The sequence below is a fragment of the Vicugna pacos genome, chromosome 34 (genome assembly GCF_048564905.1).
Source record: "Vicugna pacos chromosome 34, VicPac4, whole genome shotgun sequence".
NCBI lineage: Eukaryota > Metazoa > Chordata > Mammalia > Artiodactyla > Camelidae > Vicugna > Vicugna pacos.
The window spans coordinates 14013205-14028947 of NC_133020.1; the positions used below are offsets into that span (position 1 = coordinate 14013205).

The 15743-nt window shown below is 48.7% G+C and overlaps 1 protein-coding gene across 9 annotated transcripts in view; it reads left to right on the forward strand.

Moving 5' to 3' along the window:
* The window catches only part of GRIN2B (glutamate ionotropic receptor NMDA type subunit 2B), a 571331-nt gene that overhangs the window by 516962 nt on the left and 38626 nt on the right, over positions 1–15743 (forward strand). For all 9 annotated transcript variants that reach the window (XM_072954744.1, XM_072954745.1, XM_072954746.1 and 6 more), the window contains 5 exons: positions 5717–5919; positions 6715–6886; positions 7377–7530; positions 10788–10913; positions 13247–13476. In XM_072954744.1, the coding sequence (XP_072810845.1) occupies positions 5717–5919; positions 6715–6886; positions 7377–7530; positions 10788–10913; positions 13247–13476 (885 nt within the window). The remainder of the gene's footprint in view (positions 1–5716; positions 5920–6714; positions 6887–7376; positions 7531–10787; positions 10914–13246; positions 13477–15743) is intronic.

The window sequence follows — 15743 nt, forward strand, 5'->3', positions numbered from 1 at the left end:
ATGGCCACGATAGCTGCCTGACTGGCACCACTTTGGGACGGGATGGGGTGCAGATCCGGGGTGCCTGGCAGAAGCTCTGCCTGTCCCTTCCGCTCACGCCAGGAAATTACATGTAGTTTTAAATTCTGCATTTTAACAGTCAGATGAAGGCTTCAAATAAGCAGCAAGCATTTAGCATTAGATCCAGATGTCATCTCCAGGAAGAAACAAAAATGCTTTGATTTAGGAAAAATAACCTTTGACGCCTAAAGTGGCTCTAATAAGTGCTTTGGTTCCAGAATCTTGAAAAAAATGACTTTGTGTGCAGATGAGAGAGGCAGCCTGGGGAGAGCGACGTCCTCTGCTCCCTGTGCAAGGACTGTGGCAGCAGTCACCACAGCCGCGCCCTGCCCGGGCCCCCTTCCCTTCTCTTCGAGGACAGGCTCCCCCGAGAGACAGACCCTGGCGCTCCCAGGAGTGCGTCCCTGTGTGTCCCAGGGTGCTGACTGGTGCCAGCTTCACTGCTAGGTGGGGGGAGTCTGTTAGCAGAGGGGAGACTGTGAAATCTAGAATCACCAGATTGGTTCTAGAATTTTCATGAGGGAAGGCTATGGGATCATATGCTGTAGGTCTGTGAGGTAGGTCTCCTTCTGAGGAGAAACCCCAGCTGAACAGGCGAGAACCAACCAGAAACCCTAAAACCGACTCCATGTTTTCCTGACAAAACTAATTAGAGATTTTTTTTTCTCTTGAGAAAGATGATTTCAGTTCTCAAGAGATCTTTTAAAATGTTAGTGCGGCAGGGAGCTGCGTGCTTTATAGACAGGCGCTGTGAAACGCGCTTGCGGAAAGGACGTGTGCTGAGTGCTGCCCCCTAAGGAATTCGGAGCGCTTCCCCGACGTTTTCTCCGTTATTTCATACGGTTTTTCTTTTTCCTGAACACATTTTACTCTTGACTATAAATTCTTCATTCAGTTTTTCTCGCTGGATTTTCTCTGAAATATGTTCCACTAACCTCCCTTCCTGCTGCTCTCTGCATTTCCAACATTACACACTCGCGCCGGTTCAGACAGCCTAGGGAAGAATTCGAGATTTTTCCTTTCAGGAGCTCAGGCTTCTCTTTCTCTCTTTGCTCTTTATCACCTTTTCAAACTTTCCCATTTATAGTATTTTCACCGTACTGTCTCCCCCTTAAAGAATTGCTTGAAACATACCTTATCCTCCTACATAAATTGGCCTTTTTTATTTAATTTTAGTTGTTCACTTGTTTCTAACTGTCTTGCTTCACAAAGAGGTTAAAGTAACTAATTCGTGGTGACTAAATGTCTTCTTTAATATGAGCACTGTGTATTGGTGTGTGAATCTGATAGTTGTAGCAGAGTTGTGGGTTGTTTTTTTTTTTTTCCAAGCCTTCTTCTCCTCAGTCCTGAAGGAACTTGTTAACTTACCTTCTCACAATAATCATCCTCAAAGAAACAATAAAAAAAGAACTATGATTTTAAGACAAGCTAATCTTTTGTTTAAACAAATCTGGTACTTCGCTCCCTTCAGAAAATAACCCCAAGGCACACCTTTTACTGGGCTCCAATCCAGTGGAAACGTAGTAGGGAGCACCTGTCCTGAGAAGATCCTGGGATCATGAGGTTGTGTATAACACACCATAGAAATCACTCCCTATTTTACAGATGTGGAAACTGAGGCTCAGAGAGTTACAGAAATTTGTCCATGATCACAGAAGTACTTAAGGACACGTTCAGAATTTAGTTAGGAGACAAGACACCTAAAAAGTCTCTAAATGAGGTAGTAAATAGCATGAAATGATGAGTGACTTGTCTATTCTGGGCAGTGGCGAGCGGTAGATGCTCACACTGGGGGCGGGGATTGGGAGAGGAAGCCCTGGTCCATCGTGTTTGCCGGTTTCATGGTGACCTGGGAAGAGCAGAGCACAGTCCAGCTGGCTCTCCAGAGTAATGGGCATCTTCTGGTTGGAGGGAGCAGGTCGCTGAGGAAGAGACCTGAGCTGGACCAGCTCTCCCCACACGTCGCACCTTTCAGCGGTGAAGGACGTTCATAGCATGTCCTTGGTCTGTCACCGAGCAGCCATGGGGCTCTGCGCCTTTGCCGTTGCTCTTACCTCAGCTGGTGAACTACCCCTCCCCTACGGAGCTGTCTCTTAACACTGCAAGGCCCAGCCTGAATAAGGGTCACGGTCCAGCCTTTCCCTGACCCTTTCAGAAATAGTCACTTCTACTCTGAATCCCAGAGTAATTTTGTATACCTTGTATTTGGGTAATTCCCAAAGCCTGGCTTGATATTACTGTCACTAGATAGTGTCTTTCCCCACGAGACTGGAGGAGAGGGACCCAGTCCTGCTCCTTCGCTGTCGGAGGAGCAGTGCCATGCGGGGGGTGGGCGCCCAGGCTCCGGGGCCAGGCTGTTCGGCGTCAGGTCCAGACACTGTGCTCACTTAACCTGAGACCATGAGCAAGTCATCAGCGCCCTCTGTTCTCATCTGTAAACCGAGACAGTAAATAAAGCAGCCCCCATCTCACAAGCTTGCTGGGATGACTCATGAGATTACTGGGTGTTTGGTGCCTGCACATACTAAGCCTTCAATACACACTGCCTGGCACTGTTGTTACCTGTAGTGCACGGCCCAGTGCCTGGCGCGGAACTGGTGTGAAATTGGCGTCGGGCGGATTGCGTCGAAGGGAAGCAAGGACGTGTTCGAGCCAGCCCGACAGGAAGCTAGGAAAGAGTGTCCTAGAGGAGACTGCGTGAACAGACTATTGCCGGGGAAGTGGGAACGATATAGTAAATAAAAATCAGTTGGCCATAAGGTTACAGGATCAGAACCTAGCTTTCCAACTGCGGTATGCGGAACACAGAGCAGAGCGGGGCCATCGCTGCCCTCCCCTCACCGCGTGTGCTAGACGCTGCGAGTCTGTCAGTTTACCAAGTGTCATTGCAATAGCTTGCGGAGACTGCTGTTCATTGCAGTGGCTCTTTTTCAATACTGTGCAATTGCTTTAAAAGAAATCTAAATGCCAGACATTAAGTATAAACATTGTGAATTTTATCCCATTTCGTTCAGTCCATTATTCCAATTAATTCATATTGCTTCCAACCTTGATTCTACAGTGCAGTATATCTTTTGTCCTTTCTGGTTTGTGTTATCTGCAGTTTTATGAGCATGACTTCTATTTCATTTTCTGAAACACAGTACAGGCCACTTCCAAGAACAGAGTCCCCTGACGTGTCACTTGAGACCTGTGTGTTGGCATTGATTCATTAAACGATCTTTTTTTTTTCCTCTTGGGATACAGATTTTAAACTCCTTTCAAATGTATCAAGTATACAGTGATCTATATTATGTTCCATCTTCTTCACAAGTTTCGTGAAAAAACTTTGCCAAAATGCTACATCTACAGCACCTTTGTTTCACAGATGTAGTAATGCTATCGGGAAAGAAAATGCAGCTAGCGTGTTGAAACCTGTTCCTGGTCAACCCATGTTAGCTTCCAAAACTGACAGCTTTCTTATCCGCCTTTAACAAAGGTTTCATGTTTCAAAATAGTGAAGTGGACTGTATCAGGGTGGGTAAGGCCCAGTGCACAAACCTTGACCATCTAGGTGAGCAGTTTGGACGCAATCCTGAGGGTGGTGCGAGGTGGTTGAACTTTCTGAATAGAAATTACATACATGCTGAAGTGATGCTTTAGGAAGAGCCACCCGGCAGCAGTGCCCACAGTGGACTCCAGGGGGAAACTTGTGTGAGATTGGAGGGTGCCAGCAGTAACCCCAGAATGGGCTGCTGGGCTGCAGGGCTCGGCTAGTAGCAACAAAGATGGAAGAGAATACGTTTGGATTTAAAAGAAAAAGACTCAAAGAGCCTGTTGGGGGAAGATGGTAGCAGTGAAAACATAAATGAAATTAGGTGCTTCAGGGCTTCCCAACCTTTTTCACATAATTAAACATGCAGAAAATAGTGTCAGTTTAGCCACTGGGGTAACTGGGGCTGCTTGGAGATGGACATGAGCCAACATCACCGGCCGCCAGGGCTGGCCTTCCCTTCCCCAAGCTCCATCTTCCCCAAATCACAGGTGGAAGACTTTCATATCTCCACTTGGCTGGGAAGCTATTTGGACACTTTTGTTTTAGAAATAAGTAGTCTCAGCAATATGAAGAAACTCAGACCTGCACCAAAATCAGGACCAGCCGTACGGAGGAGAGTGTTCATAGATAAAGGAAGGCAAACGTTTGCTTCAGTGCGGAACCCTGAACACAGATGTGAAATATGACTTACACACTTGGAAGAAACCTAACTAGCATCAAAGTTAAGGCCGAACAAGATAGTCCAGGCTACCACGCCACTGCCCGTGTTACAGTGACACAGGAGTGACTATACAGGCCTGTTGTGGGCTGGGAAGGAGGCAGCGCCTACCAGACAGGTTGGGGAGGTGCAGACCAACCTGGGGAGGCCTGGGCAGAAACCGAGGTGTAGACAAAGGCAGAAACAATGGAAGGAATTTTGGTTTTGCGTTGACATGGAGATCTGAGTCTGTTTGCTTGAAAATGCATGAAGTACCACCCATTTGTTGCTCCTTGTTGAGTTTTGTCGTTAATAAGCAAAGTGGTTTTGTAGTCCTGGTGCCTCACCTGTGCTACTGATTGGCATTGCTGCGTGGAGGATGTTATAGACTGAGAAAGCGCAGAAGCTCGCAGGCCACAATTCCTGGTGATAATTGAAAATGTTTGGTTATAGAAAATTAAAAGGTGCTCCCTCTTTCTTCACTAAACTCAATGACAGAGCAAGAGCAAGAACCCACCAACAAGGCGTGCAGTTTCTATTATAAAAACAGGAATGAATGGCTAACAGAACCCACGCATTTCTCCTGGTGATTGACAGCAGGGCCACCGTGTGCCTGATTCCAGGGGCAGCCACCTTTCGCACTGGAGTTTGTGAGGTTGGGGTGCACAGCCCGTGTTGCCGTGTGTGGCAGCTCTCAGAGAGACCTACCTGATCCCCCCGGGGCTCCCCTCCAGCCCGGCAGGTGCGGATGTGCGCTGACCTGTGGCGTCAGCAGCAGCCGCACCTCACTCCCTCCCCCAGCCCAGCTGTGTCTGTGTTCTTTCATCCTGACTCATCATTTTATTCCAACTCGGATCCACCCAGTTCTCCACATGGCTTCCCACCGGACCTCTGTTACAAGCCGAAACACATCCTCCTGGCTCATTTGCTCTAGTCATTCCGTTGACCTTTCCAAAGCTATTTGCTGCTCTCGCCATCCTGCTCCTTGTTACAGTGAAGTAGAAAACACCAACAGGCACTCAAGGCAGGAAGCTCTGGCTCCCTCCCAGAGCTCGGGACCGGCCTCGGTTTTCGCACTGACCGCACAGCGCCGTAAACATTTGTTTACATTCCTGACTCTTCCACTCAGGGTGAGCTTGATGAAGGGCAGAGTGATGCTGCTTTGAGCCACAGGGCTTAGCAGGGTGCCCCACACATAGGAGGTCCTCTTTTAATGTTTGGTAAGCAGGTGAGTAAATGAATGTATCACCTGTCTTAGACTTGGACAGAGTCTCATCCCAAGCACGTGGTTAAGGAGGATTCCTCTCTCCCATATGGACAATACCTGCGCTTTGGCCTTTGTTGAACAGCTTCCTGGGTGATGCTAGGAGAGGCCACTCTGTCTCTGCCAGTGGTTTCTGAGTCTTTTGCTTACCCCCGTGCAGGTGGGGAAGTGGAAAGACAAGTCCCTGCAGATGAAGTACTACGTGTGGCCCCGAATGTGTCCTGAGACCGAAGAGCAGGAGGATGACCACCTGAGCATCGTAACACTGGAGGAGGCCCCGTTTGTCATTGTGGAAAGCGTGGACCCTCTGAGTGGCACCTGCATGAGGAACACAGTCCCCTGCCAAAAACGCATCATCTCTGAGTATGGCACCCTTCCTGGCATCTCTGGGGGGCATGGGATAGTCAGATTTGACCCAGCTGTTAGCACCTGGCTGTGGCCCGAGGCATAGAATGAGTTGGGCACCATGTCAGATTCTCACTACTGTCGAGTGATGGGATTTCTGGCAGCCCTGGGGTCTGGTCTGGTTCTGTCCAGACCAGGACCCAGGAGAATGACTGCTAACTATGTGATCATTTCCTTCTGCCTCGCCTGGGCTCAATGACCAGGACCTCCAGTTTATGGAGATTTAAGTTTACTTTGGTGTTGAACTGTGTCTTCTCAAGAGGCCGGCATGTCTTGAAATTCAGAGATTTAGAAACATTTTTGGAAATAGATAAAACTAATCTATGCTGTTAGAAGTCAGGGTAATGGTTCTTTCTGATGAGGGTAGGAAGGGACTGGAAGAGAGAACAAGAGGTTTCTGAGGTGCTGGTAACTTTTCTGTATCTGGATCTGGGTTCTGGTTAAATGGGTGCGTGATGGGTTCAGTGTACAAAGATTCATCCAGCTGAACCTTTAGGATATGTGCACCTTCATAATATATATTATCCTTCATAGAAGCATTAAAAATGATGAGGAAACATGGTCCAACGTGATGAGATAATGAGATTATTGCAGTTCTGCGGTCTGATTTATTCCCTCACTCAGGCCTGATGTAAATTGTGGTGAGCCATGAAGGGGGCCCTGCTTTGTGGTTGAAGTTTTAATGGCAAAGGGTAATATTTTGCCTCCTGTATAAAGACTTGTTTTTGTTTTTCTGTTTCTTTAACTGGTTAGAAATAAAACAGATGAGGAGCCAGGTTACATCAAAAAATGCTGCAAGGGGTTCTGTATTGACATCCTTAAGAAAATTTCTAAATCTGTGAAGTTCACCTACGATCTGTACCTGGTTACCAACGGCAAGCATGGGAAGAAAATCAACGGAACCTGGAATGGTATGATTGGCGAGGTGAGTGTCAGGGATTAAGGGCCATTTCCATTTTTCATTTATTTTGTTTCATTTCAATATAAAAAAAAATTCATTTTACAAATTTTAGAAAATAGAAAGCAGTACAGTTGACCCCAGAACAACGTGGGTTTGAACCGCATAGGTAAACTTATCTGCAGATTTTTTTCAACAAATATACAGTGGGCCTTCCTTATCTGCGGGTTCTGCATCTGGGGATTCAAGCAACGCGGATCCTGCACTGTTTACAGTCTGCAGTCGGTGGAATCCACAGATAAAGAGGGCTAACTATGGGATTTAAGCATCCTCAGATTTTTATATCCGAGGTGGGTCCTGGAACCAATCCCCCGCAGATGTGGAGGGACAACTATGAGTGAAATTTTACTGGTCCCACTCTACAAAGGAAGACACTGTCAGGCCCTGAGTATCTCCCCTTGGGCAGTCCCTCGCCTTCACGAATGTTCTGACGACAGCCTTGCACCTCTCTCCCTAGGTGGTCATGAAGAGGGCCTACATGGCGGTGGGCTCTCTCACCATCAACGAGGAGCGGTCGGAGGTGGTCGACTTCTCCGTGCCCTTCATAGAGACCGGCATCAGTGTCATGGTGTCACGCAGCAATGGGACCGTCTCACCTTCTGCCTTCTTAGGTGAGTGATGTGGTTGCAGGTGTGAGGGAGATGGATGAGGAGGCAGGGAGAGGGAATGTGGGACAGGTGTGGGAGCCCGTGGCCAGGCTCTCTCAGCCAGGAGCTAGCTTGCCAGGATCTTTCCTCAGCCAGGGATCTCATGTTGGGAACCTCCAAACTGATCATTCTTCAACATGAAAACTGAAGAGCACCCCCACAAAATAGGAAGGCATGACACCCTGTAAGAAAACGATACAGGACGGGTAACCAGGGGATCCCCCTTTAGTCCCACTCCTGCCACCTACTCATCATTTGACCTTGAACAAACTTGCTCCATGCTGGGACCCAGCTTCCTCATCCACAGGAGGCGTTTCAACTAGCTGATCTCTGAAGCTGCTTCCTGCAGCTTAATAATTCCTAGTTCTGGATATCATTCAAGTATCTATTTATTTTCAATTATCTTCAAGAATTTAGCTCAGTACTACCAAAAAAAAGGTTTTCTTTTTTCACATGAATTTCGGAGGCTTTGCCAGATAAAGCTGCTCTGATTCTTCATCCTGCCCACCCCATCCTGCCTCATATGATCCTGTACCTCACGCTGCAGCATCACTTATGTGTTAAAAGTCTTCCATATGATGTAAGACTGGGAGAGATAAAGCCAAGATTTTAATTAGATGAGGCCTTTTGTGAGCTCATACCCCATATTTTTTGCAGGGGCAATGAGAGCAAGGGGATGAAAAATAAAATGTCACTTTGAAAACAGGCCAGTGGGCTGGGAGGTAGGAAGCTGGTTTGCTCATCGACAAGCTGAAAGCCTTTGGACCAGTCACAGTCTCTCTGAAGGACACCAACACTTCTCTTGTGAAGCTATTAGAATAGGTCGTAACTGAACACTTCCTTCAGCTCCAAGGGGAGGGGGGGTTATTCAATAAATGCACTAGGAAGTGGACTTATAGGCTCCATAGAGTTTTCTGTGATTACTCAACTGTCTCAGCTAACCTTCTTACTCACAGCGAAGCAAATCCTGGCCCTGCCAATTTTATATGAAATGTTATTAGACTGCGCACCCTGAATGCATTAATCCTCATCGCAGCTTTATGTATTTTATTTGCTTTTTTCCCTTTACGGGGTAATTGGAACATGAAGAGATACAAATAAAACTTCGTAGGAACTCCAACCCTGTCAGCCGAGCACTAACCTTAACTTCTGAACTGGGAGAGCCAGGGACACGTCAGTACAGCTGTACAGTGATGTAGAAATGCCCGTGTGTGTGTGTGTGTGTGTTTGGAGTTGGCACAGTTAATTAATTACAGGGATATTATGCAAGAAGTCAGTATTTGTTGAACACCTACTATGTGATGCAATTATAGGCATTATTGTACAAACTTTGGTTATATGATCTCGTTGATGCTATTGTAGTGCCCAGTTTATGGCTTAGGAAGCTGAATCTTAGGTCATGCAGTTTCCCAGCAGCCTCTCAGCTAGTAACCGGCAGACCCAGGACTAAAGTCCAGGTACGGATGCCCCCGGAGTCCGTGTTCTAGTGCCTACGGGACATTTCAGAGCTCTGCTCCTACGTCAGGAGCTGAGACTGAGATGTGGCGATCCAACGGGAAGGCACAGGCTTTTGCTCTCAGAGGCCCTCGGTTCACAACCCAGCCCTGCCTCTTCCTGCGTATGAACCTGCAAGGACCGGCACCTCTCAGTCTTAGTTTACTGCTCTGTAAATGAATGTGATGGTCCGTGGTGAAAAGGGCCGTTACAAGGACTGTATGAACCAAGTGATGGAAGTACTTTCTAAATCGCAAAGAAAAGACCAATGCAAATGTCTCCTGCGCTTGGGGTATGGGAAGTTCCCTGGGCTTCATGGCGGAAAAGGAAGCATGGAGACAATGCTTCTACTCAGTTGTTCCCTGATCCGGGACAAAGTGAAGTCGGGGTAGGGTTGCGGAGGGTCTCTAACCACCGTCTACAGGCTTGGACTTGTACCTTCTACCTCACCTCTCTGGCTGCCGCTGGCCGGTTTTGCATTTCACAGTTGGTGTGTGCCTTATCAAGGTCCTTTTAAAATTCATTAAGTGACCAGGCTTTTATAATTATCTTGGGGGGTTCAAAAAGTAAAGTCGGTTTCAAGGCAAGGAAATATTTTCTGATTTCTAGCCCATTTTCCGCCTTTTCAATTTCATCTTTGTTAATGATTTGGAAGGTGGAGAAAACAGCACCTTAATTCACTTAGTTACGAGTTTCCAATGTGATGTGACAGCTAAAAAGGCCAGAACTATTTTGAGACACAATTGAGGAAGCACTGTATTACGGGACAGAATAGTGATTGTCCCTTTTTACCCTAAAAAAAGGCCTTCAGAGAGATAGCTCCTGGAATACATGTTCAATTTCTGGATATCTCTAAGCCAGAGAGATTTAGATCAACAGGAAGAGATTGAGGAAAAATGATTAAAGAAATTAAAAACAGCATGTGTAGAATGGTCTTGCTCCCTTGCCTGATCCCACTCCATCAACCCTGTCACCTGGTGATGGGGACTAGAGGATGGTTTGATTTATAGACAAAGCATGTTCCCTTGTCGTTTGCTGGAGCCCCAGTATTGTAGATACTGCTATTTCATGTGGATGGATTTTTTTTTAACATTGACATAGTCTCACACACTAGTGATGTCTGGTAAAATACACCACAATAAAGCAGGTTTACAAAGTAAATCTAGGCTGGAGAGCTTAAGAGAAGCGAAGCAAGGGGGCAAGGGAGTTATTCATTGTACCTAATTATTACTGAACCGATCCAAGCCTGAAAGAGTAATAACTAAGTTTGTTGAGCATGAACTTGGCCACAAGGCTCAGAAGCATTGGCAAAAGCCCTTCCAGGTCCCACTGCGTGGTGTGACCACACAGATGAGAACGCAAACCAACAGCCAGTCCAACATGCCTCACTCCCTCCTCGTCTAGTATTTCTGGCTGCACCGTATCCTGAAAGACCCAGACAGCGGTCCAAAAAAGGCAGAAACTATCTCTACAGTCTGAGAAAGGACAGGCAAGAGGCTGTTCTTCTCCTGTGTTTGAAAGAAAATAAACTTTGACTTGCCCATCAAGGGAAGGGAGACGCTCAGACACGGCCTCTTAAACCTAACCCGGGCCAGGCTCTCTGCAGGGGCGCACACACGCGTGGCTTGTTTCCCCAAGACACGTGTCTCAGGCGTGAATTAGCAGGTGAACCGATGGGAAGCCGTCTGTCCCGCTGTAACCCCTGCACCGCCGTGCTTCCCCCGCAGAGCCATTCAGCGCCGACGTGTGGGTGATGATGTTCGTCATGCTGCTCATCGTCTCGGCCGTGGCCGTCTTCGTCTTCGAGTACTTCAGCCCCGTGGGGTACAACAGGTGCCTGGCCGACGGCAGAGGTAAGGCCAGCTGACCCGCCGCGCATCGCAGCTCTCCGGTTCTCACTGCGAACCTCGGTGCCCCTGCCCTGCCGTCTGCCTCCTCCCTGAGACCGACCCACTTCTGAAAATGAATCCTCAGCCCTCTAGGCCCCCACCTTGGTGACCCGTTAGAAAGACCCCAATTAAGATGTCAGTTTGAACTGACAGGTCCCCTCCCTGGCTCAAGCCTGGCCCTGAGCCTGGTCCCACCCCGGGCAGGTGGAGGAAAGCCGGTGGTAGACACGCATGGCATGAACATGTGAGGGGAAATTGTTTCCATGACCCTAGGCTGTGAGCAGTCCATCTGACAAGGTGGACTGATGAGGCAGATCATACACGTGTACCAAGAATAAGGAAAAACAGGTTTCCCCAGGGCGTACACAGGGTAGTTGTGGCTGAAAGAGTCCTCCACAGCCAGAGGATCACACTGAGGTACCAGATCTCCAGTGCACGGGTCCCTGGCTCACACCCCTCTGCCAGGGAGCAGAGGAGCTGGGTACTTGAAAGAAAATGGCCAGGAGATAGCAGTTCTCACCCATGGCTGCTCTTCGGGGCTGGCCCACTTCCGGCTGGGTAGTTCTGGAGATGTGAGTGGGTTCCTTACAAGGCAAAGGGGCAGAGACCCCATTTTCTAATATTCTGATTAAGTCCAGAGTGGGCTTGAACCACTGTATGTTTCCAAAAAGTGCCTCTCCACCTTGGTTGCATATTAGAATAGCCACCCATGCCGCACTAATTTAATAAGAATCTCTGGGGTGGGGTGCCAGGCAGCAGTGTTCTGTAAAACTCCCCTTGTGCTTCTGTTGAATTCACCGTCCAGGTTATGAACCACCCCTGTACTGAAGTACTTCCAGGTGCAGACCCGCCTTCCAATCTGGGGTTCTGGGCTGGTAGTCTGGATGCGTCCACAGTAGGGAATCGTCAGGGGATTCCTGCCTGTGCTCATCCAAAAGCCGTGACTGCCCCCATCCCGACAGGTGTTAGTAACAAATGAAACATCTGACAAACAAAGAGGACATACACACGTTGACAATGTCACTGTCACAAACCAAAGTTAGTGTGCACCTCCCCCCGACCCTCAAGGAACATCAATGAGGCAAAAATTCAGACACAAAATTCAGAGCAAGGGCTTACAATTACTGCTCACTTTACCAAAGGATGCTTGTGTTCACAAAGGACTTCAACATGGGGCCGGTTTAAATATCAAGTCTCCTTGGGGCGTTTTACAACGTACCAAACTTTGATTTATAAACAACTTTTTAGTTACACATCTGTTTCATGAAATATCAGGTCCACACGCGCAGATGTGTGTGCACAGTTAGATACTAGGCTCGACACGTGTAGTCACTGATGATTTAGCTGGTGAGCAGATGCTACCCGGAGCACGGAGAGCAGCGTAAGACCTGGGCTAATGTGCTGCAAAACTGTGCAGGCAGCTGTTGGTTTCTGCACTGGAGGGGCTACACGCAGACCCAGACAGCAGGCAAGGTTTCACCATCGCCAAGCAGAGAAAGCAGTGAGGTCACGAGAACGTTATGGGCAGAAGCCCTGGCACGCTCTGTGTAAAGGTGGGGTGGAGGACAGCCAAGGACAGCCTACCTTTCCGCCCTCAGATACGTGTGGCAAAGCCGAGGGGCTGTGACTTCCCCTCTGGGCTTCCTCATACGCTTCCACGGAAGGCAGGTCTGTGGAAACCAGACGGGAGGAGTTGGCACTGGAGTGAAGTCAAGGTTGTCTTTGAAACCTTCAGTGCTAGGTGCCAGAAACTAAAGATAAACCAGGAAAAAGTGCATTCAAAGCCGTCCGGTCCCCGTGTGAGTGAAATTGGAGGAGGCCCATGACAGTGGCAGAAAAAGACCCCACTCAGCTCTTCCTGACCTTCTTTGAAGTTGAAAGGCTTTCCTGGTAGATACAGATACAGATGTCAGGAACAATGGTAATGAGGCTGCACGCGTGGCCAGAGTGGGCTGCTGTCTTTGTTACTCAGCTTTGGTGTCATCTTAGGGTCTGAGACACTCGAGGGCGGGAGGCGGCTCCTCTGGTGCCCTGGCTGAGTCATGACCACTGGCTGGAGCAGGATCCCCCCACACCCGGGGCCTCTGGCTTTTCTCCTAAGGGATCCTATTCTGCCTGCCTGAGGGTCCCAGGAGAAAAGGGACACAAGCTGTCTACTGGAAACACTGTCTGGGGAAGGGCTGAGTTGGCCGGGATGCTGCTCTGAGTGGGAACTTACCAGCTCTGTGTGCTTGCAGGTTCAAGTAGAACCGGTGGCTGGGTCTTAACTCTCTGTCCTTGTCTTTTTGTCCTGCCAGAGCCAGGCGGCCCATCTTTCACCATCGGCAAAGCTATTTGGCTGCTCTGGGGTCTCGTGTTTAACAACTCCGTCCCTGTGCAGAACCCAAAGGGGACCACCTCCAAGATCATGGTGTCGGTGTGGGCCTTCTTTGCTGTCATCTTCCTGGCCAGCTACACTGCCAATTTAGCTGCCTTCATGATCCAGGAGGAGTACGTGGACCAGGTTTCCGGCCTGAGTGACAAAAAGGTAGGAGAACCATTTGAAACCGCCCATCTATCCCTCGGTCCCGTTCTGAGCCATTCTCAAAGCTCTCGAGTGCCTGTTAATTTTCTAAATCTTTAGAATCGACAGTTCTTTCTTATGTTTCCTTAAATCGGGACACGGGAGCAGAAATCAGTTTCCCCACCGAAATAATATTCCTTCACGTTCGCCTTCTCATTTGTGAAACGTTGTCACGGGCGCGCCTGGGCTGCACATGAAGGGCTTGGCATGTGGGCGGCTGTCTTGAGTGCACAGGTCCTCTTGCTGGAGACGCCCGCGTTGCCTGAGCACCGGGCTGTGCTTTCGGATGTCATTAGAGGGCCGCCCCGCGCACCCACACTTGGGGCACCGGCCCACCGTGGTCTTTGCTTTCCTCCCAGAGCTGTTCGCCCGTGGGCTCTCCCTTTGCGGGCACACTCGTGTGTTCCCAGGGTTGAGACGGAGGGTTGCTCTCACCGTGTCCCACTGATTCACTTGATGACTGCCTGTGTGGTGCCGGTGGCTGGGTTGCCCCCAGACAGGCCGCAGGCCTCCCTGCTGGCCTGCACAGTGGAGAGAGGAAGGGGAGTGTCTGCTGGTTGCCGTGGTCTCAGTGAGGATGTGCGAAACCCGTGCTCAGCACAGGTGATTCTCTAGGTCCGCCAGAAGCATGCCTAGATCCCCCAGATCTTTCTGGAGACTCACTTACAGCACATTTCCTACCTCTCCGGTACCTTAAGACTTAGAAAATGTGATTTCCCACCCCTTTTCCCAGGATGAAACTGGGTGATACCAGCAGACGTGTTTAGACTAGACGGTTTTACAGTTAATGGTTTACACGTGGGTCAGCTCTCCCCAGGCTAAACCTTAAACACTTAGCAAATGGTTGGAGACGAACGACAAGGAGAGAGACTCTCTCTGAGGGCTCAGGTTACGATCTCTTTGTCTGCTCATCACCACTCACCAAGAACATTCAAAAGCGTAAGGAAGATAAACAAGCTTCTTACGAGAATGAAAAGTAAATACACACAAACACACACACACACACAGACGAACCCCTCCCCCTTGACCTCTTTATGTTGTCTCTTTCTCTGGTTTGTCTTCCTTTTTACTTTAGTTTTCCTCCCCAGTTTTAAAAGTATCCTGTCCGACTCATGTATTTCCTTCTCCTTTATTTTTAAGCTTCTTTTTACTTCTTTCTTCCAACTCATGATTTATTATGCATTTATTCATGTATTCACTCATTTATGACTTACTTCATTGTAAGCTTCTCTCCCCCTCATTGTTCCTTTGTCAACATCCTGCCTTCACCATTGCAATCCTCTCAGAAAATCTGGGTTAGACAGCTCCCTTCACCCCTTCAACAACTAGTTTTTGTGCCTGTTTCTTTAAGTCTGTTTCTGCAGTAGTGGGGCCGACAACAGCTGTTTCCCGGGGCCCCATCCTTGGAGGAGGCATAGCTGAGGGAGCCATGCCCGTCTTAGAATGTGAGTGTGGCAGGATCGTGACAGACCGTGTCCTCACGTGTGGATCTGTCAGAGGTGTGGACGACCGGCTCCTCGCCTCAGGAAATGGCAGAGGGGTGGCGGATCATGTCCCCATGCAGAGTCTGGCGGGACCATGTGGCTGTGCAGTACATAACATGGTCGAGGGGTGGTGGACCACAGTCCCCCAGAGACTCTGGGCCATTCCGCCCTTATCACGTTGCTTTCTTCCAATGTCTCTGCGGTTTGCTTAGGACGCTGTATCTTTCTCTCCTGGGCCCCCTCCCACCTGGCAACAACCAGAAGATTTTCTACTTGAACTAAGCATAATTGAGATAGAGGGAGATTGTTTTCCCTTCTGTGGTTTTGAAAGAACATACTGTTCTAGGCTGCTTGAACCAGAGAGGCTGGGCCACTGTCTGTCCTCCACACCATTCTGGTTATGTTCCCAAAAGTTGGATCCCATTAGTTCTCTGCTTACAGAACTTCAGTGGCTCCATCACTCATAGAATAAAGACAATTTTTTTTCCGATGTGGCTTTCAGAGCTTTTACAAATGATTCCCAGTATGCCCCAGCAATTCCACCTCATCGGTCCATGCGTCCATTCTTACATCCTACGTTCTAAGCACCCTTGCCTCATATCCTTCCCAAGGATGCGTCTCTGCATCTGCCTGCGATGTTCCTCTCCTCACTTCTTTACTCCCCATACTCCCACTGAAACTTAGGACACAGACTAGAGGTCACTTTATTTGGAAAGCTTTCTCATCTGGGCTCATCCGGGAAGCTAG